Genomic DNA, 22,036 nt, shown 5'->3' with positions numbered 1-22,036 from the left:
AGTTGTGTTCATGTTTCGTAGATCTAGAATAAGCATATGACAGGGCACCGAGGAAAAAGATGTCCGCCATAGTGGGGGACTATAAAATTAAAGGTATATTATTAAAATCAATCAAAGGCATTTATGTTGACAATCGGGCTTCAGTGAGAATTGATGGTAGACTGAGTTCTTGGTTCAGGGTACATACAGGGGTTAGACAAGGCTGTAATCTTTCACCTTTGCTGTTCGTAGTTTATATGGAAGCAGTCTGGCCTATGCTGACGACTTGGGTCTTAATGGCAGATTGTGCCGAAAGCCTGCAGTGTAATATCTTGGAACTTGAAAATAGGTGCAATGAGTATGGTATGAAAATTAGCCTTTCGAAGACTAAATTGGTGTCAGTAGGTAAGAAATTCAACAGGACTGAATGTCAGATTGGTGATACAAAGCTAGAACAGGTCGATAATTTCAAGTATTTAGGTTGTGTGTTCTCATAGGATTTTAATATAGTAAGTGAGATTGAATCAAGGTGTAGTAAAGCTAATGCAGTGAGCTCGCAGTTGCGATCAACAATATTCTGTAAGAAGGAAGTCAGCTCCTAGAAGAAACTATCTTTACATAGGTCTGTTTTCAGACCAACTTTGCTTTACGGGAACGAAAGCTGGGTGGACTCAGGATATCTTATTCATAAATGAGAAATAACAGACACGAAAGTAGCGAGAATGTTTGCTGGTACAAGCAGGTGGGAACAATGGCAGGAGGGTATTCGGAATGAGGCGATAAAGGCTAATTTAGGAATGAACACGATGGACGAAGCTGTACGCATGAACCGGCGTCATGTGAGGCGAATGGAGGAGGATAGGTTACCTAGGAGAATAATGGACTCTGTTGTGGAGGGTAAGAGGAGTAGAGGTAGACAAAGACGACGATGGTAAGACTCAGTTTCTAACGATTTAAAGATAAAAACCAAACCCCATGGCACTACAGCCCTTGAAGGGCCTTGGCCTACCAAGCGACCGCTACTCAGCCCAAAGGCCTGCAGCTTATGAGGTGTCGTGTGGTCAACATGACGAATCCTCTCGGCCGTTATTCTTGGCTTTCGAAACCGGGGCCGCTATCTCACCGTCAGATAGCTCCTCAATTCTAATCACGTAGGCTGAGTGGACCTCGAACCAGCCCTCAAGTCCAAGAACTAAATGAGGCCACAGCACTAGTTGCAAATAGAGGACTGTGGCGACGTTTAGTAAATTTACAGAGGCTTGCAGATTGAACGCTGAAAGGCATAACAGTCTATAATGATTATGTATGTATGTATGTATGTATGTATGTATGTATGAGCATGGTTGCCTATCTGTACTTCCACCAAGCCCGACAGCTGCAGTCGCTTAAGTGCGGCCAGTATCCAGTATTCGGGAGATAGTGGGTTCGAACCACACTGTCGGCAGCCCTGAAGATGGTTTTCCGTGGTTTCCCATTTTCACACCAGGCAAATGCTGGGGTTGTACCTTAATTAAGGCCACTGCCGCTTCCTTCCTATTCCTAGGCCTTTCATATCCCATCGTCGCTATAAGACCTACCTGTGTCGGTGCGACGTAAAACAAATAGCAGAAAAAATATCTGTACTTTCTCTTAAAGCAATAATCACCACCACCACCAGCACCACTAATTCTATGACATCATAGTTTGATGCAGATGTCTTTTTTTTAACATACGTACTGTACGATAACTTAAACATAATGCTAGTTTTTGTGAACGCGACGACACGGATTTTATTAGTTGTATAAATACATATTTTTACTTTATTTGATCAAAAATGGTATAAATGCATATCCTCTGTCATATTATAATTGCCTTCTTCGTTCTCCGTGTATTATTCACATATTTTGTGCTGATAAAGCAAAGTGATTTTGTGTCTGTATTTGGATTTCCTTTCCATAGAAATAGTTTGTGATAAACAGAAGTTCTTAGGTAGCTCGTTTCACGAGCAGCAAGTTGTCAAAATGGAAAGGAGAAAAGACTGTTAGAAATATGGCCAGTTTTCTACTGGACCGCTGCCTGAATTAAAAAAAACAACAAAGTTTTCTAAGCAATTTCTGGACAATATTTAATACCTTTTGCGTCATATTTTCAAGATTTTAAGTCCTAAGTGCATGCAAATTTCCAGAGTTATTAGTTAACAGAAATCCGAACTGTACTCGTAAGTAACACCAGGCGAGTTGGTTGTGCGGATTAGGTGACGTAGCTGTGAGCTCGCATTGGGAGATGGTGGGTTCCAACCCCACTGTCGGCAGCTCTGAAGATGCTTTTCTATAATGATCCATTTTCACGCCAGGTAAATGCTAGGACTGTACCTTAATTAAGGTTACGGTCCAGTCCTTCCCAATCCTATCCCATCGTCATCATTAGACCTGCCCATTCGAGTAAAGGCATTCATTATGGTAACGATAAAGTTTATAAGTGATAATACATGGTTTTCAGAAACCACGTTCTCATACATGTGACTGTGCAGGTCATCAAACAAATTACTATCAGCCACCTTTTTCAGAACTACCTCTTGTAACGGGACTCCCATTTCAGCTCTCTCTTTGCATTTATACATAACTAGCAAGATACCCGTGCTTCGCTACGGTATTATACAGAAATTTATAATTGAATGCTTATTGTTTTAGATATATAATCCGCCGAAATTCACGATCTGACTCGTTTTCTGCGAGAATCCACCAAAATTCCCGATCTGACTGGTTTTCTATTATTTTACGGCACGTTTCCTCCCATTTTTAAATCTTCCTTTCAAGTAATCGATTTCGTACTTCCCGGGCTAGGCTCAGGTATTCCTCCCGGTCAGTTGGGCCCGTAAATCTTTGCCAACTTTTCCTATAAATATTTTTAATATGGATAAAATCCTTCAGGAGATCCGGCGTGCTGTCATATTGGGTGCCTTGGCGGCACTGAACCCGCGGTCGGACTGCATTCTTAGTCATTACCCGTCCAGGAGCCGTTTCCAGCGCGGTCCGCACATTTGACGACGGTCCGGAATATTATTATTATTAATATTACTATTATGTGTTGCTGGAATGGCTGATAACAGGGAAAACCAGAGTATCCGGAGAAAAACCTGTCCCGCATCCGTTTTGTCCAGCACGAATGCCACATGGAGTGACCGGGATTTGAACCACGGAACCCAGCTGTGAGAGGCCGGCGCGCTGCCGCCTGAGCAACGGAGGATCCTTATAAGTACATTAATAACAGTAAAATCAATTGGTCTCACCTCCTTCTACACCTCACCGCCATTAAGTTTATTTACCGCCGCCACCCTCCAAAAAAAAAAGAAATTAAAAGAATGCTTGTTTCTTTATGTTTAAGGGAGATCCCAAACACCAATGTTCACGTCTATTACCTTCAGTATTGAGATATAAGTATCCCCATAAAAATAATTTACTTTTTTTTTACTTCATTTCACAATAATCCCCCCCCCCTAAGTGAATTTTCCCGCAAAAAATACATGTTTCTTTAATAGTAAAGGATTTTCTAAATACCAATTATCACGACTCTGACTTCTTCAGTTTTTGATTTATGTGTCCTCATGAAAGGAATTCAACTCCTTTACACTCCCGCCCTCCAAGATGGTTTCCCCACCAAAACGCGTTTTTCTTTGTTTTTAAAGGAGATCCAAATACGAATTCTCACGTCTGTAACAACTTTAGTTTTTATTAGATGTATGCATTCTCATACAATTAAGTCAATTAATTTTTCAATTTTTCACCCCCCCCCCCCCACACATACCTTCATTGGATTTTCCGAGAATACGTGTTTCTTTACTTTTAAAGCAGGTTGCAAATATCAAATTTCACGTCTGCAACATCTTCATTTTTGAGATATCAGTAGCCTAATTAAAAGAATTCATCACCATTTTCAGTCACTCTTACCCCCCCCCTCCACCCAAGCGGTATTTCCGAAAACTAAAAACACACTTTTCTTTATGTTTAATAGAGATAAAAAATACCATTTTTCACTTCTGTAACATGTAAAGTTTTTTTAGATATACTGTAAAAATTCTCATTTTAAAATTTCACCACTTTTGAGTTCCCCTTAAGTGGAGTTTTCAAAAACAAATCACCTATATTTCTTTACATTTACAGGAGATTTACACCCACTTGTTACGTCTGTAACATTTTACGTTCCAAGATATTCTGTAGATATTGTCTTTCAAACAATTCACCCCAATTTGTCACTCCTGTTTAACCGCCATTAATTGGCTTTTCCAAAAACTAAAAAATACGTGTTTCTTTATTTTTAAAGGAGATCCCATATGCGAATTATCAGTTATGTATTATCTTTCGTTTATGAGATATGTGTATCCTCAATTAAGGCATTCAACCCTTTTTTCACCCTTTTACACCCCTCCTATTACGATTTACTGGAAACAAAAAAATACGTGTTCCTTTATTTTTAGAGGAGATTCTAACTACCAATTTTTACATCTGTAAATTTTAAAGTTTTAAGATGTAGACACACTCATTTTAAAAAGTTCAGCCCCCTTTTCACCCCCCAATATTGGGATTTTCCAAATACGAAAAAATACGTGTTTCCCTACATTTAAAGTAGACCCAAAATACCAATTTTCTGGTCTGTAATATCTTCAGGTTCTGAAATATAAGTAGCCTCATGAAAGGCATTCAACCCATTATTCACCCTTTTACACCCTTCCTATTGGGATTTTCCGAAAACAAAATATACGTGTTTCTTAATTTTTAAAGGAGATTCGAAATACCAATTTTTACATCTATAAACTTAAAAAGTTTTGAGATATAGATACACTCATTTTAAAAATTCACCCCCTTTTCACCCCCCCCTCCACCATTAATTGTATTTTCCACAAACAAAAAATACGTGTTTCTTTATTTTTAAAGGAGATCCCAAACACCAATTTTCAGGTCTGTAATATCTTCAGGTTCTGAAATATAAGGAGACTCATGAAATGCATTCGACCCCTTTTTCAACCTTTCCCACCCTTCCTATTAAGATTTTCCGAAAACAAAATATACGTGTTTCTTTATTTTTAATGGAGATTCTAAATACCAATTTTTACATCTATAACCTTTAAAAGTTTTGAGATATAGATACACTCATTTTAAAAATTTCATCCCCTTTTCACCCCCCCTAATTGGGTTTTCCAGAAACAAAAAATGCGTGTTTCTTTATTTTTAAAGGAGATCCCAAACACCAATTTTCAGGTCTATAATATCTTCAGTTTCTGAGATATAAGTAGCCTCATTAAAGGCATTCAGCCCCTTTTTCACCCCTTTTCACTCCTCCTATTGGGATTTTCCAAAAACAAAAAAATACGTGTTCCTTTATTTTCAATGAAGATTCTAAATACCAATTTTTACATCTCTAAACTTTAAAACTTTTGAGATATAGATGCACTTATTTTAAAAATTCACCCCCCCCCCCCCCTTTTCACCCTCGCATTAATTGGATTTTCCCAAAAAAAAAATATGTGTTTCTTTATTTTTCACAGCGATCAAAAGTAACAATTTTGAGGTCTGTAATATCTTCAGTTTCTGAGATGTAAGTAGCGTATCCTGATTAAAGGCATTCAACCACTTTTTCACCCTTTTTCACCCCTCCTATTGGGATTGTCTGAAAACAAAAAAATACGTGTTTCTTTATTTTTAAAGAAGATTCTAAATACCAATTTTCACATCTGTAAACTTTTAAAGTGTTGAGATATAGACACACTCATTTTAAAATTTCACCCCCCTTTTCACCCCCTTAGCGACGGAATATCCAAAAATCCTCTCTTAGCGAGCACCTACATCTTAATATGAATATATCTCCAAAATTTCATTTCTTTATGTCCAGTAGTTTTGGCTCGGCGATGATGAATCAGTCAGTCAGTCAGTCAGTCAGTCAGTCAGGACAAGCTACTTTATATATATAGATTTTACCATAGGCTACTTGCAGAAGGGACTATTAACCCCCCATTTCCTTTCTTATTAAACAATCTACAATTCTGAGCATGATGATCAACATTACCAGTGAGCAACGAAGATATATTGGAATCAATTTGAATTGATCTCTAACTCTCCTTGCTTTTTCTCATTTTTAACCCATCAATAAGAAAATACGCGATCAGAATTTTCCACACCGTATTAAGACCCATACCAATTACAAGAAACCGGGGTGAGTGGCTCTTACGGTACAAGCGCTGGCTTTCTGAGCCCAGTTCAGTCCAGTGGATATGCCAGCCTCTTGTCAGTAGCTTTACCGGCAGGTGAAAGAACTCGCGTGGGACAAAATTCTGGCACCTCGACATGTCCGAAAACCGTAAAAAGTTTTAATAATGGTGTTATTAATTTTTTGCCGGCCCCGTGGTGTAGGGGTAGCATGCCTGCCTCATACCCGGAGGCCCCGGTTCGATTCCCGGCCAGGTCAGGGATTTTTACCTGGGCCTGAGGGCTGGTTCGAGGTCCACTCAGCCTACGTGATTAGAAATGAGGAGCTATCTGACGGTGAGATAGCGGCCCCGGTCTAGCAAGCCAAGAATAACGGCCGAGAAGATTCGTCGTGCTGACCACACAACACCTCGTAATCTGCAGGCCTTCGGGCTGAGCAGCGGTCGCTTGGTAGGCCAATTTCCTACAAGGGCTGTAGTAGTGCCATGGGGTTTGTAATTAATTTTACGTCCCACTAACTATTTTTACGGTTTTCGGAGACGCCGAGGTGCCGGAAGTTTGTCCCGCAGGAGTTATTTTACGTGACAGTAAATCTACCGACACTAGACTGACGTAGGCTTATTTGAGCACTTTCAAATACCATCGGACTGAGCCAGGATCGAACCTGCCGAGTTGGGATCAGAAGGCCAGAGCTTCAAGAGTCTGAGCCACTCAGATGGCTAAAAGTTGTCTGTTGACGTAAAATTAATATTATTGTTATTACCGGTACATTACAACAAAACTTCTCTAGCTTCGATATATTATTTATTATCAATAACACAAAAACCGCCATAATCCACAAAATACAATCCCCAAGACGCTACAGCCCTGATGGGCATTGAACTACAAAGCGTCCGCTGCTCAGTCCCAAGGCTTGCAGACTGTGAGGCAACGCATGATCAGCGCGATGAATCCTTTCGCCCATTATTCTTGGCTTTCTAGTCCGTGGCTGCTATCTCGCCGTCAGGTAGCTCACCTACTTTTCTAACGCAGGGTGAGAGGACCTCGAACCAGCCTTCAGATCTGGGTAAGAATCCCTGACCAGGAATTGAACTCGGGGCCTCCGGATAAGAGGCAGGCTCGCTAGTCCTTGACTGCGAGACCGGCTTACCATAATACACACAATCCACAAATTAATATCTATTACAATCTATGGTTTATTTACAGACATGTTTTCAAACATATACACTGACTGACAGAGCAAATGCAACACCAAGAAGGAGTGGTTCGAAAGGGATGAAAGTTGGGGAAAAAAACAGAGACGGCACGGACGAATAATTGATGTTTATTTCAAATCGATATGCAGGTTACACAATGCGCACGACATCGACTCAGTAGGATGTAGGACCACCGCGAGCGGCGATGCACGCAGAAACACGTCGAGGTACAGAGTCAATAAGAGTGCGTATGGTGTCCTGAGGGATGGTTCTCCATTCTCTGTCAACCATTTGCCACAGTTGGTCGTCCGTACGAGGCTGGGGCAGAGTTTGCAAACGGCGTCCAATGAGATCCCACACGTGTTCGATTGGTGAGAGATCCGGAGAGTACGCTGGCCACGGAAGCATCTGTACACCTCGTAGAGCCTGTTGGGAGATGCGAACAGTGTGTGGGCGGGCATTATCCTGCTGAAACAGAGCATTGGGCAGCCCCTGAAGGTACGGGAGTGCCACCGGCCGCAGCACATGCTGCACGTAGCGGTGGGCATTTAACGTGCCTTGAATACGCACTAGAGGTGACGTGGAATCATACGCAATAGCGCCCCAAACCATGATGCCGCGTTGTCTAGCGGTAGGGCGCTCCACAGTTACTGCCGGATTTGACCTTTGTCCACGCCGACGCCACACTCGTCTGCGGTGACTATCACTGACAGAACAGAAGCGTGACTCATCGGAGAACACGACGTTCCGCCATTCCCTCATCCAAGTCGCTCTAGCCCGGCACCATGCCAGGCGTGCACGTCTATGCTGTGGAGTCAATGGTAGTCTTCTGAGCGGACGCCGGGAGTGCAGGCCTCCTTCAACCAATCGACGGGAAATTGTTCTGGTCGATATTGGAACAGCCAGGGTGTCTTGCACATGCTGAAGAATGGCGGTTGACGTGGCGTGCGGGGCTGCAACCGCTTGGCGGCGGATGCGCCGATCCTCGCGTGCTGACGTCACTCGAGCTGCGCCTGGACCCCTCGCACGTGCCACATGTCCCTGCGCCAACCATCTTCGCCACAGGCGCTGCACCGTGGACACATCCCTATGGGTATCGGATGCGATTTGACGAAGCGACCAACCTGCTCGTCTCAGCCCGATCACCATACCCCTCGTAAAGTCGTCTGTCTGCTGGAAATGCCTCCGTTGACGGCGGCCTGGCATTCTTAGCTATACACGTGTCCTGTGGCACACGACAACACGTTCTACAATGACTGTCGGCTGAGAAATCACGGTACGAAGTGGGCCATTCGCCAACGCCGTGTCCCATTTATCGTTCGCTACGTGCGCAGCACAGCGGCGCATTTCACATCATGAGCATACTTCAGTGACGTCAGTCTACCCTGCAATTGGCATAAAGTTCTGACCACTCCTTCTTGGTGTTGCATTTGCTCTGTCAGTCAGTGTATATTATTTTACAATTGGTTTTATGTCGCACCGATACAGATAGGTCGTATCATGACGATAGGATAGGAAAGGGATAGAGTTGGAAGGAAGCGGCCGTGGACTTAATTAATGAAATGAAATGTCGTATGGCTTTTAGTGCCGGGAAATCCCAGGACGGGTTCGGCTCGCCAGATGCAGGTCTTTCTATTTGACTCCCGTAGGCGACCTGCGCGTCGTGATGAGGATGAAATCATGATGAAGACAACACATACACCCTGCCCCCGTGCCATTGGAATTAACCAATTAAGGTTAAAATCCCCGACCCGGCCGGGAATCGAACCCGGGACCCTCTGAACCGAAGGCCAGTACGCTGACCGTTCAGCCAACAAGTCGGACGTCGATACAACCCCAGCATTTTCCTGGTGTGAAAATGCGAAACTACGAAAAACAATCTTAAGGGCTGCCGACTGTGGGGCTCGAACCCACTATCTCCCAAATGCAACCTCACAACTGCACGGCGAAATCGCTCGGTATGAAATAATACTGTTCCATAGATTATGTGATATGTTTCTTCACTCTTTCAATCAGAGGCGTAGCCTGGAAGGGGGTACTGGGGGTTAGACCCCGCCCCCAATGGAATTTTTTCAAATGGAAATAAACAGAAAGTGACAATAAAGACGTGAAAGTCGACTCAAAGGGTTGGCTCATTTGAACATCCATACAGACAAAATTGTAAATTGCAATCACACTTCTGCATACAAGAAACATTGAATTTGTGTCTTCCTCATCAAATTACTTTGAGAAGATGGCACAACAAACCAGAGTTTACTTCTGAGGTACTCGTAGATTCGCAGCCACTATTGAAAGCAGTAGCGTAGCCAGGATACGAGCCAGTGGCGTATACTGAGGGCTACCAAGGATATCAGTGAAGCCCAAACCTCAACTGAGAATGATGGAACTCTAAAGCACCTTACAATGTAAGCATCTAACACATTGTTCCATTTACAAAACTTGAAAACAGTGAGAAAAAACGTGGCACGTGTTTCTGAGAGCAAGGCATCGGAGACTGATACTGCAGCCCAGACTCTCGTCTCTCTCCCCTCGACTCACCTGTCGCGGCTATTTTTTAATAGCTGCCGTATGTCAGTTAGGAGCGTTGACCGGGGGGTGGGGGATGGGTGTGCTAGGCTTCGGTCCGTCAGATCGCCACTGCTAACTATCAACCATGCGTTACTCATCGTACATACTTCCTCACCTCATAGATAACGGAGTGCAGGTATTTCACTCCTGTTTACTTCTACATCCTTCGGATCCTTGTAGCAAGACACTGCAGGGCTGCTGTTATAGGAGCAATATCGTTTTCTTTTTATTGCTAGATCTGTTAAAATGAAATGCAATCTCAGATTTAGTGATATCTTTTGTTGGCTGGAATCGGACCCGTGATCATGGATCGGACACCACCACCGATCTCCCGAGGAAGCTAATTAATCAGTGAACAATGGGTATGACCGCTGTAAAATTCAACGTTTTTATTTAGTAGTAGTAATAATAATAACAATAGTCCGACTTACTGGCTGAATGGTTAGCGTAATGGCCTTCAGTTCAGAGGTTCCCGAGTTCGATTCCCGGCCGGGTCGCGGATATTAATCGCTTCTGATTAATTCTTCTGGCTCGCGCACTGGGTGTTTGTGTGCGACGCAGTTCGCACCCACGACCTCACGCGTGTGGGAAAAGCGGTAGGAAAATAATAATAATAATAATAATAATAATAATAATAATAATAATAATAATAATAATAATAATAATAATAATAATAATGGTGCATGACATCTGTATAGGCTTGGTGGTGATCTAATGAGGATAAAATGAATGGCGAAGACGTCATAAACACCCAGTCTCCAAGCCAGGGGAATTAGCAGTATGAGGGGGTTGATTCTGAAAACTGAACCAGGCCATCGGACCAAGGGCAAGCATTATATCCATTTAGCCAAAAAGCCGGACTTAAATTTGCTAAAACTTAGGCTACCATTTCCACTGATCAGGTGTTGATGATTGATAGTAGCAGAGGCCAGGGCAGTAGCTTTTGAAGCAGCCTTGGCAACACAGCAGGCTTTGCAGTTAGCTATTGGCTGCAGCTTAAAACGCTGAAGGATTGACGTTCACTAAAACTGTCGAAAAGGGGTAACCTAACTCTAGTGATAGCCTATGCCCTGATCCCAGCATACGCCACTGATACGAGCAACGAATAAAACGAAGACTCAATCAATGTTCTCATGTAACTTCGAACTGAGATTCTACTTAACAATGGTTTTGTTGTTTCTAATGTCGCGCAATTCGTACATAGTATCACGCATACGTAATCGTCATTTGTGGCAAACTCGCAAATTTCTCACCCACAGTACATCCAGTCATTCTAATAATACAAGGTAACACTTCCCGTCAATAAATTTAATCATGGAAGAATGATGGAATAATCTTCTTGCTGAATTAAATGTCTACATTCACTTCTGACTCGCGTGGACTATCTTGTCAAAATTTGGTTTCTCGTACGAAATTCAAACTTAACTTATCACTCGATTTACTCAGGCACCCAATTCAAGAAATTATCTTGTGATCTGCAGGCTAGCGAAAATATTAAAGAAAGTAGCCTCCCAAGTTTCCTTCAGATTCATATAAAATGCACGTTAGGATAGTAAATTAAGCCTGGTATTTAAAGTATTTATAATAGGTTGCCATGCTTGCGGGTTACTATGGGAGCAACCTAAGTCTTTCAAATTTCAACTTCCACGTTGGCATCGTCTGCCGTGAGATGCGCGATGATAAACCTCTGCCAACTATTATGTTATGAAAGTCACTACTGGTGCACATCGCAATAAAATTGATTAACATTTCCTTTTTAGTTTGGACTGTAAATCTGTTACGGTAATGCTGGGTAAAAAGAATCGTGACATGTTCGAATAGTGTATTAATAACCTAGTTCGAATAGGATTACAAATGAGTTTTAGGAAGCACTGGTGTCACTGTTTCGTCCAGTCCGTATTTATAACTTCACTGGTATGTCCAAGAAACAAGAAACATCTCTGAGAACGCCTCCAAACACGAAAGCGAAGTTATCTGCTCTGCAAACCTCATTTCAGGAATCTATCGGTAACATGTAGGCCTACGAGAGATTAAAAATATAGGAAGATAAGGTACCCTATAACAACATGTGAACCAGCAATCTTAACAAGAGTTGCTAAATTGGTTGGGGTAAGTATTTTAGTCATGTTTCTGTGACAAGTTTCTAACATAATGAGAAGTAGGCGAAATTTAACCAAATTTTTAGTTTCGTGATTAACCTAGCCTAACAGGAGGACATTATTCAAAGGTTACTCTTGACTTCATGGCGCTACTGTTTGCATTCTTACTGATTTATGGCAAATGTGTATGTTATACATTTGTATACTATTACAGCATATATTCAGTACAGTCAGGGGGGATGGGGGAGGATAACGAATTCTAAGGACGCTGCTCGACTTGTTACACCTTGCAAAAAACATAAAAAGCGTGCACTCGAATCGACAATCTTATTTATCGTAAATTATATCAAGCCTAGGTAACTTCACAACCAATCGATTGCAAGTTTATTTATGGTAAATTAATAATTATGATAATAACAATAATAACTATACATTATTATTATTTAAAGTAAATTACATTCAGGTTAGATAACCTCAGGAAAGTTTTCGGCAAGTAGCCTATACAGATTTTAAAAACTTATTACTTTGACTTCTCCGACTCTTTGGCTGAATAATCAGCGTTGAGGCCTTCGGTTCAGAGGGTCCCAGGTTCGATTTCCGGTCGGGTCGGAAATTTTAATCACATGTGATTATAATTCTTTTGGCTCAGGGACTGATTGTTTGTGTTTGTCCCAAAACTCTCCGCTCCGTATTCAAACAACACACTACACTGCCAACCACCAACGAAACACGCAATAGTGATTTCATCCCTCCACATGCGGTTGGCGTCAGGAAGGCATCCGGCCGTAAAACAGGACCAAGTCCACATGTGCTACACAGTTCGCACCCGCTACCCAGCAATCCGTGGGAGGAAGCGGTAGAAGAAAAATAATAATATTGTTACTTTTAATTCTCCCTCCCCAGGAGAAGTAATAACTGCTACAGAGTTCTTCTCCACCTGACCTACTTTTCGCAGAGTTCTGTAAATTATCCTTCCTGCCTAATGCTGATTTTTCCTTCTCCACTGTTAAGGCATCTTTGATCATTCTAAAGATCTCCCTCACATATTACTTTTTAGACCTAGAATTAACTTCATGGAGGTATTTTACCTAAAACTTCTCCAGAGTATTTTCATGTAGGTATAAGCAATTACTTGTATTTATTAGGTTTGTTTTGTATTTTACAATAATTTGTCAGTGTATGACTTCTGCGAGGGATAAAGAGTTACACTTCGTTTAAATGTATTTACTACGAGGGTTGATGACTGGTCGTTATTCATCGTGGAATAAAAGAAGGGATTTTACGTGGTATAGTTTTCCATTAGTTTTCCTGTTATTATGTACTGAAGGCGACGCGATGGTATGGGAAGAGGCACTATGACGCAATTTTCGCAGAGTTCTATCAATGGTTATCCTAATCTAAAACTGATTTTGCTTCCGTTAAGGGATAACTGGTCACTCTAAAGACACCACCACCACATAATACTTTTTTGCTAGTGGCTTTACATCGCACCGACACAGATAGGTCATATGGCGACGATGGGATAGGAAAGGCCTAGGAGTTGGGAGGAAGCGGCCGTGGCCTTAATTAACGTACAGCCCCAGCATTTGCCTGATGTGAAAATGGGAAACCACGGAAAACCATTTTCAGGACTGCCGGCAGTGGGATTCGAACCCATTATCTCCCGGATGCAAGCTCACAGCCGCGCGCTCCTAACCGCACGGCCAACTCGCCCAGTCATAATACATTTTAGACCAAAAATTAAATTCAGAAATATATTTTACTAAAAATTTCTCCGGTGTATTTTCACGCTGGTATAAGCAATTACCAGTATTTATTAAGTTTGTTTTATATTTGATGATCTCCACCTGAGACAAGTTGGAATAATCTGTCATTGTATGACTGCCGCCTGTCAGATATTTACTTTCAAAGCATCTTATTTCTTAGTGCCGAATATACTGTACTAATTCACACTCATGTTCATAAAAAACAGAACACCTTGGACTAGAGATAGGAAATTCATATTCACAGGACATGTTCATTAGTATGTTCTGCAGAAACGATAATCATTTCAGTCACCTAGGTTTAGCATGTGTCCTGTTGCCTAGTAGGCACTCGGTTCTCCATGGGCACTGATAGCTTGTTCCATGCGTGATGACATCGACGCGTATAAGGTGCGAATGGCGTCCTGGGGTATAGGTATCCATGCTGCATTCACCTGGTTCCACAGTTAATCTTTGGTGGTTGGCATTGGGTCACAACGCCGCACGCGTCGTTTCACCATATCCCACACATTTTCGATTGGCGACAAGTCCGGTGATCGGGCGGGCCAGGGCAACAGTCTGGCGTCCTGTGACAACAAGAAGGCACGTGTTCGTGCAGCAACATGTGGTCGCTTATTGTCCTGCTGAAATATGGCGTCTGGGGTGTCGTGCAGAAAGGGTATGGCTACGGGTCACAGGATGTCATTCACGTAAGTCAAACTGGTCACAGTGTCCTGGACACACACTAACTGTGATTGTACGCAATCGCACCCCACACCATAAGGTCTTGAGTTGGCGCTGCATGTCTAATGCGAATGCAGTCAATGTGACGCCTCTCTCCCAGTCTGCGACGAACCAAAATGCGGCCATCATTTTCAAACAGAACCTGGATTCATCTGAAAACACTATCTGCTGCCATTCCTGTCCCCAGTGACGTCGTTCCATATACCATTGTAGTCTAGCATGTTTATGCACATTAGTCAAAGATAGGCTGAGAAGTGGACGATGCGCCGGTAACCCAGACCGTAATAAACGGCGATGGACTGTCACTCCTGATAGTGTACGATGTATTACACTGTTCCACTGATGCGCCATAGCCGAGGACGTAGATCTGTCCTACAATGCCATTCCGATAAGGTGTCGATGTTCTCGGCAGGTGGTCTGGCTGGTGCGAGCAGACCCATCTCGTCGTGTTCTACGGCCTACTGTGAACCATTCTGTACACATCCGTTGCACTGCCGACACACTTCGTCCCACATGAGCAGCAATTTCCCGGATGGATCCATCACGTTCTCTCATGACAATAATGCGCCCTCTTTCAAGCTCACTCATTTGACGGTACGGTTCAAACATACGTCTGCGAGGCATCCTGCACGTCTGCTCAAGTCACACTGATCCATTACCTTTGGTTTATAGCGACAACGAGAGTCGCAGGCACATTTTACCAGTCGATGGTGGTGCGCCGAGATATCGATATGGGCCTTGAACCTGAGGACTGACATGGTTCAAATGCTAATCATTGCTTCAGAAGATACTAATGTACATGCCCTGTGAATACGAACTTCCTATCTCTAGTTCTTCAAGGTGTTCTGGTTTATATGAACATGAGTGTATATTAAAATATAGACCACAACTGAAGTAATAACAAATTTTGGGCTAGGTTACTAATTCGATCACTTCAACTTTACGTGACATTTGCTGCATATAAGCTGCTTTCACTTAAAATCAGACTTTTTTATCCAACACAAATCACAGTTTTTGTCTACTAATATCCCTGACGAAGGTGATCTGATATTTTTAAGGAATACATTTTTAGGAGAAAATAACTTCAGGTTAAATCTCAAAATTCTTTCAGTTGCTGATTTGATATCTGCAACAAATTTGAAGAGAAACTAGAACGAATAAGGTTTTACGTACCACTAACTACTTCTACGGTTTTCGGAGACGCCGATGTGCTGCAATGCTGTCCCGTAGGAATTATTTTACGTGAAAACAGGACTACCATGGCGCTATGAACAGTCACAAATTTCAGACGTGGGCGGAAACTCAGTCATAGGATTAAGAAGTATAGGACCCTGTGTCATTGTGATGGATAATGCAGCATACCACTGTAAACTTGTGGTACAACAGCCAACGTCGAAATGGAGGAAGAATCAACTAATGGTAATTATACTAGATGGAATATGTTTTCTACTGAACGATATTTAATGCTGTTACAGAATTTAGATTTTTCTTCAATTTATTGTCATGGTTGAGGCAGAATGGAGTGTTCTCACTAAAAAAATGCAACGGAAGATGTGCTTCAAAGGTTGTGTCTTATGAATCGAAGAGTCGTCTAAAGAGATTTAGTATCTAAATATGAGTTTAGCTAATGTTGTTTACTTACAATGATGCACAATGGCATGGCTTTTTTTAAACCAGATATGTAATTGACGAGATGCTACCAAATGAAGGCCATACTGTCGTACGACTTCCTCCATATCAATCATTTTTCAATGCTATAGAATGAGCATGGTCAGTGGCAAAGCAATATTATAACAAAACAGTGGCTTCAAGGTCAGACCATGGATTGGAAGGAATCTCTTGATCATGTAAGCCAAGTGGAAATGTTATTGGATATAGGCAAGAGGACTTGATAAGATACTTGTCAGGTTGTGATATATATACAGTCATAGTAAAAAGTATTCGTACACTTAATACTGAAACAAAAATACTTTACTTAGTACACTTATTGTCATGTACATTTTATAACATCAATAGGTTAGCTTTCTGTACACTATGTAAAGGTATATACATCACAAAACATAAAATTGATACATGTCTCTGTCTATAATAGATAAATAACTGAAAATACCATGATTTCATACTCATAAAATGTATTCGTACAGTCCGGTTTTACTTTCATTCGCCACTGATTTTAGTACATATTTAGTATTTTGTTGGCAATCCTTTCGATTTTGCAATGGCCTCAAGCCGCCTAGGCATTGAATGAACTAGCTTGGAGGTGAAGGTGGGCTCAATCTTACCCCATTCTTCCAAAAGAGCCATTTTCAAAGCTGTCTTTGATGAAATATTTCTTGTGCTCAATCTCTCTTTAAGATAAGCCCACACATGTTCAATCGGATTCAGATCCGGGGATTGGGGGGATGTTACCATATATTTGGGTGTGTTGTATAAAACCCACAATCGTGTATCAAGGGCCGTATGCATTGGATCATTATCCTGCATAAATACATAATTACCCAGAAGTGCCATTTTTTCGGCACTAGATGCTAGATTTTTCTTCAAAATTTCAATATAGTATTTTCGGTCTATCTTTCCATCTATGAATTCTAACGAACCTACTCCAGCTGAGCTCATGCAACCCCAAACCATTAAACAACCTCCACCATGCTTCACTGAAGGAACCAGATTTTTTTCTTCGAGTTCTGTGTTTGTTTTCCTCCACACCTTTTTGCCATGTTCTTGAAAAACAGTGAATTTACTTTCATCCGTAAATATAACTCGATCCCAGAATTCTAGAGACGCATGTTTATAGTCGGTAGCATATTGTACTCGTTTCTTCCTATTTGCTGAAGTAATTAAAGGTTTTCGCCTGGCATTTATACAATGATACCCATTCGTATATAAAAACTTTTGAATTGTGGAAGCACAGATATTGAGTTTTAAATCCTTTCCTAGCTCAGACGTCAGTTTTGCAGCACTGATTCTAGGATTTTTCGTAACTTTCCTGAGGATTAGTCTTCTAGTTCGTTCGTCTAGTTTGCATATGGACGTCCACATCTACGTGCATTTTTGAAAGATTTTCTCTCACCATACCTGTCAATAATTCCCTGAATTGTAGATCTTGGTCTCTTCACAAGTTTCGATATTTCCGAGAGCGATTTACAGGAATTATGAGACTGAATTACAATTCTTCTCTCTTCTTCTGTTGTTTCTTTCATTTTTCGGCCCATCTTACCGATTGACTGTATCACTTGTTGTTCACAACGACTGAAGCACAACTGGCTTGGTACAAGACGTGACCTTTACTGCTTACCTGCGTTGCAAGGGATGTCATCAAGGACTTTGATGTGAAGATAAACCACATGTACGAATACTTTTTATGCATCTATATTTCAAACTTATTGGATGATACGTTTGTTAAAACGAACATTTCTCAAGTACTGTTGTTATTTCCGGTACGTGTTCATACTCATGTTTCGCGGAATACCGAAATATAGAATAGTAGTGAAATTTCTAGCAGTCTATGGACAATGCGTCAACTACAAACGATAACATTCCTTAACTTTTAAGGTGTACGTATACTTTTTCCTATGACTGTATATATATATATCAAACAGGTGACAGAAGAGATATGAGGAAATGAAGTGAAACATACCATCGAAATGACTGTGAAGTTCTACAATTACGAGCTGTTCTTGAAGTGGAAGAATTTGTTATTTATCATGGAAGCAGCGAGTCAGAGGAGGAAGAAGAGGAGAAAGAACAAGAAGAACAGAAGAAAAAGAGGAGTTAACTGTAGTAGGCTACTGTACGTCCATTCTAAGACAAGCGTATTCCAGCTTAGCCGGGAGACAATGCATTTTAACTGCCCTGTCGTTTCTGACATACAAAATTTACATGTAAAATATATAGTGAAATGCTACCTCTCTGCTAAAAGCTATTTCATGCTGGTCCGGAAGTCTAGGGGTAGCGATCTTGGCTCTTGGCAGGAGGATGAGTTCAATTTCGAATCAAGTCGGGGAATTTTAACCTGGACGTGAGGGCTGGTGCGGGGTTCATTCATGCTACGTGAGAACTGAGGAGCCACTGAATGGTGAGATAATGGCTCCGGTCTAGGAAGTCATAAATAACGGCTGAGAGGATTAGTTGAGGAGACCACGTGCCACCCCATAATCTGCAGACCTTGAAACTGAGCAGCGGTCACTTATTAGACTTTGTAGACTTACTTACGGCCTAAGAGGAATCTCCAGGACAAAAGTCCAGTCACCAGTTTGGTGGTGAAAGTGAGTGAGAGAGTGGTATTTTGCATTTACATGCCATATATACATTTACAGCACTATTGATGATGCTTGCTATTTAAAAGGGCCTAACATGTACGTCATCGGCCCCTACAACACTATTATTGCTGTCAGCACAATAATTAACAAACAACTTACGCTCACCACGCAGGAACGTCACTGACGTGTTACCAATTTTATTTATTAACATCATCAAAGTAGGGTGCTGCTAGGAGTGAGGTTTCAACGAATGAGGTCATAAACGGTGATAAGACACTACGGTAACCGCGTATTTGTAATCAATAAATTATAATTTTTACTCATGCAGAATTGCTTTGCATTTGTTATTAATGTCAAATACATTCGTAATTCCCATATGGAAGTTATCATGAACTGGAAAGTGTTAATTAATACCTTTCCATGTTAAACAACGCAGCATTATAACAAACCAGTTCAAGGCATTTAAAACAAACATTATAATCAAAGATGTCGTCTATTTCAATCGCTATTGTTGGCTGGGTTTTATTCGCAATTGAGGTTTGAGGTTTCCTTAGTTGCTATATAATTGCATATACAGAAACTACCTGAAAACCTTAGTTGTTAAAAGGCCTACGCTACATGTAACTGGGTTTATGATCCAAGGTTGGGATGAGGGTCCCAGGATTTAAAAGGTACTCCCTTGGTATTACCAATAGAAGAATGGAGAAGAACAGAAGGATAGAAAAATTCCAGGACAGCTGCGTAGGGAATTTGCATCTAGGATCTACGAACGATACAGCTCCTTGGCCCTACCGTCGGACCAGTTTATACGCGTTCGGTTACAAGGACGGGTGGGTCAATGTTACAAATAAGGTTTAATATATGCAGTTAATACTACAGTATATAGTTCGCATACATGTCTATGAGGAAGACGGGCACATAAAGTAAATTCCAAGTTATTAAAACACATTTATATATTTTTAAAATTGTGTTTTATTTCAATATATAACATATTTACAAAGTGTCACGTGACTGACTGGTACAAATCTTCATAAAATAAACACTATTTTACAGTGAGGTACGTACAAACGCTCAAAAAAGGAATGAGCACAATTTCAATTAGTATCAAACTATAATTCACCGCCCCCGTAGATACAAACCTTATGGTTCCCGACAACAAACAATATATGTTATATATTCAATTGTTTCTAAGAAAAGTGTATCTGCGAGGAACGTATCCAATACCATTTTTTGAGCGAGGGTACGTTGACGGACAGTAATTGTATAATTATTATACTCTACGTGTGTGGTTCATGTTTCCCATGTCGTGTCTTTTCATGATTCTTTAGGTACCTTTTCTGTCTAAAACTTAAACCACAGGTTGGACAAACGAAGGGTTTGTTTTCTGAGTGAATGAGCTTGTGCCTGAGCAGCTCCCCCCTCACCCGGAAACATTTATTACATATATCACATGCGTGAGGCTTTTCACCAGTATGGGTGGTGACGTGAGCAAGAAGTTCCTGCCGACGCCGGAACCGCTTTTCACAATAGGAACAAGCGTGTGGGAAGAAATCGGAGTGGATCTTGCTGTGTATATAAAGAGATGCTTTAGATTTAAAAGTTTTTCCACACGAATCACAAATATAAGGTCTTTCTCCTGTGTGTATTCTCCTGTGATCTTCCCTCGTAGCTTTTGAAGCAAAGCTACGGCCACAAAAGTCACAGCTGAAGTTCTTAATCCCCGCGTGAACGTCCTTGAGATGACGAGCAAGACCCCCCGAGTCCCGAAACTGCTTACCGCAAATGTGGCAGGTAAAAGGTCGTTCACCTGTGTGAATTCTCATGTGGCGTAGGTAACTGTCTTTCAACGTAAAGTTTTTACCACATACTTCACAGTGAAATAACCCATTACGCTTTTTTTTCGTATCTGATGCACTATTGTCGTCCTTATCAGAGTCTTCAGTACAACTGATAGACGTTTTGCTTGCATCCAAAAGAGAATCCTCGAAACTCATATGACATTTCCCATGCCTCTTTAAATCATACTTTCTTGCAAACTGCTTTCCACAAACGTTACACTGATGCTCCATTTTTGAAGATGTCCCTTTGTCTGGAGGTGTTTCATCTTTGGGTCTCTCCACTGTTATTGACTCACTATCACTGTCAATATCACAGTTTTCTGACCACACGTCACTAAGTGTTTGGTCATGTGTTTTTGCGTGGGTGAGGTAATCTCCTTTTTTGTATAGTTTATTGCATTTATTACAGTGATACAGAAAGGAAGAGCGATTTTTCACAGAACAGGTTTTTAATGCCTTATTTGATTTAGGACTTATGTCTTTTTCAATGCAGTAACTTCCACTTTCATTATTTTCATTTTTAATCCACACTGAATGTCCATGAGAACGACTGCTTGAATTTTCTTTCTGGCTGTGAACACTCCACATGGCATTCTGTGCTTGTTGGAAAGCTTTGAATGATGTCTGAGGAGGCTCCTTGCACCTGGAATATAAAGTTTGCAGATTGATTACTGCCAGTATGTCTCTGTGTGTATGGGAATCCATACATGCTATTTGACTTTTGTTAGCCTTCACTGTTATATGATGACATTCAAAAACATGTTATAAAACCTGTAAGCACCATTTTATATACGCCTTAAAAACAATATACATATTAAATCAATAGAAACGTCTGTAAACGGAATTCTGCAATAGACATGCTAATAAAAGAGAGAGAGAGAGAGAGAGAGAGAGAGAGAGAGAGAGAGAGTAGTGAAATCTGCTACAAGAGTTACCGGTATTTATAGTACACATACATGCATTTCCTGCTACCAGAGTTATTTAGAGTACTCATACATGCATTTCCTTTCAATGTACATTGTAATTTTCACCATTACTGTCATTCTAAATCTCACAGTATAGCAAATATGAACTCATGATACTTTCTACAGAATATCAGCTATTCACTTCTCAACACCACACCCTTCTACAGCACCCCACAGATAGTCGACAAAAAGAATAATTTTAAAAATGGAAAAAATCGTAACAGCAAAATCTATGTATCTGCAGCAGACTGTCACAGATCTATTAGTGGCTCAAGGCAAGTATATGGCAGATTTATATATTATCCAATAACAAGCTAACTATTGTTCTGTTGTTAAAGGAGCTTTTTTAAAATCAAGCACATAGCCTGAAACAGAACAGGAAAGGAATAAGTTAAAGAAACTATTGGCTTTGCATACTAAATCTCGGCAATTTACAGGACGAATGTATGCGAATAGTGTGTGTTCTT

The 22,036-nt window shown here is 41.1% G+C and overlaps 1 protein-coding gene across 3 annotated transcripts in view; it reads right to left on the bottom strand.

Annotated features, from left to right (window-relative positions):
- LOC136863506 (zinc finger protein 260) overlaps positions 1 to 22,036 on the bottom strand; it is a 611,998-nt gene that overhangs the window by 145,748 nt on the left and 444,214 nt on the right. The window contains exon 7 of one of the 3 annotated variants that reach the window (XM_068226142.1): positions 19,775 to 21,247. The exons of the other annotated variants lie outside the window; for them this stretch is intronic. Within the exon in view, the coding sequence (XP_068082243.1) occupies positions 20,044 to 21,247 (1,204 nt within the window). The 3' untranslated portion in view covers positions 19,775 to 20,043. Of the gene's footprint in view, positions 1 to 19,774; positions 21,248 to 22,036 lie in introns of those variants that run through there. 3 annotated transcript variants of the gene reach the window in all.

Source organism: Anabrus simplex, chromosome 2, assembly GCF_040414725.1.
Source record: "Anabrus simplex isolate iqAnaSimp1 chromosome 2, ASM4041472v1, whole genome shotgun sequence".
Classification (NCBI taxonomy): Eukaryota; Metazoa; Arthropoda; class Insecta; order Orthoptera; family Tettigoniidae; genus Anabrus; species Anabrus simplex.
This window is presented reverse-complemented; position numbering and strand designations above follow the sequence as displayed.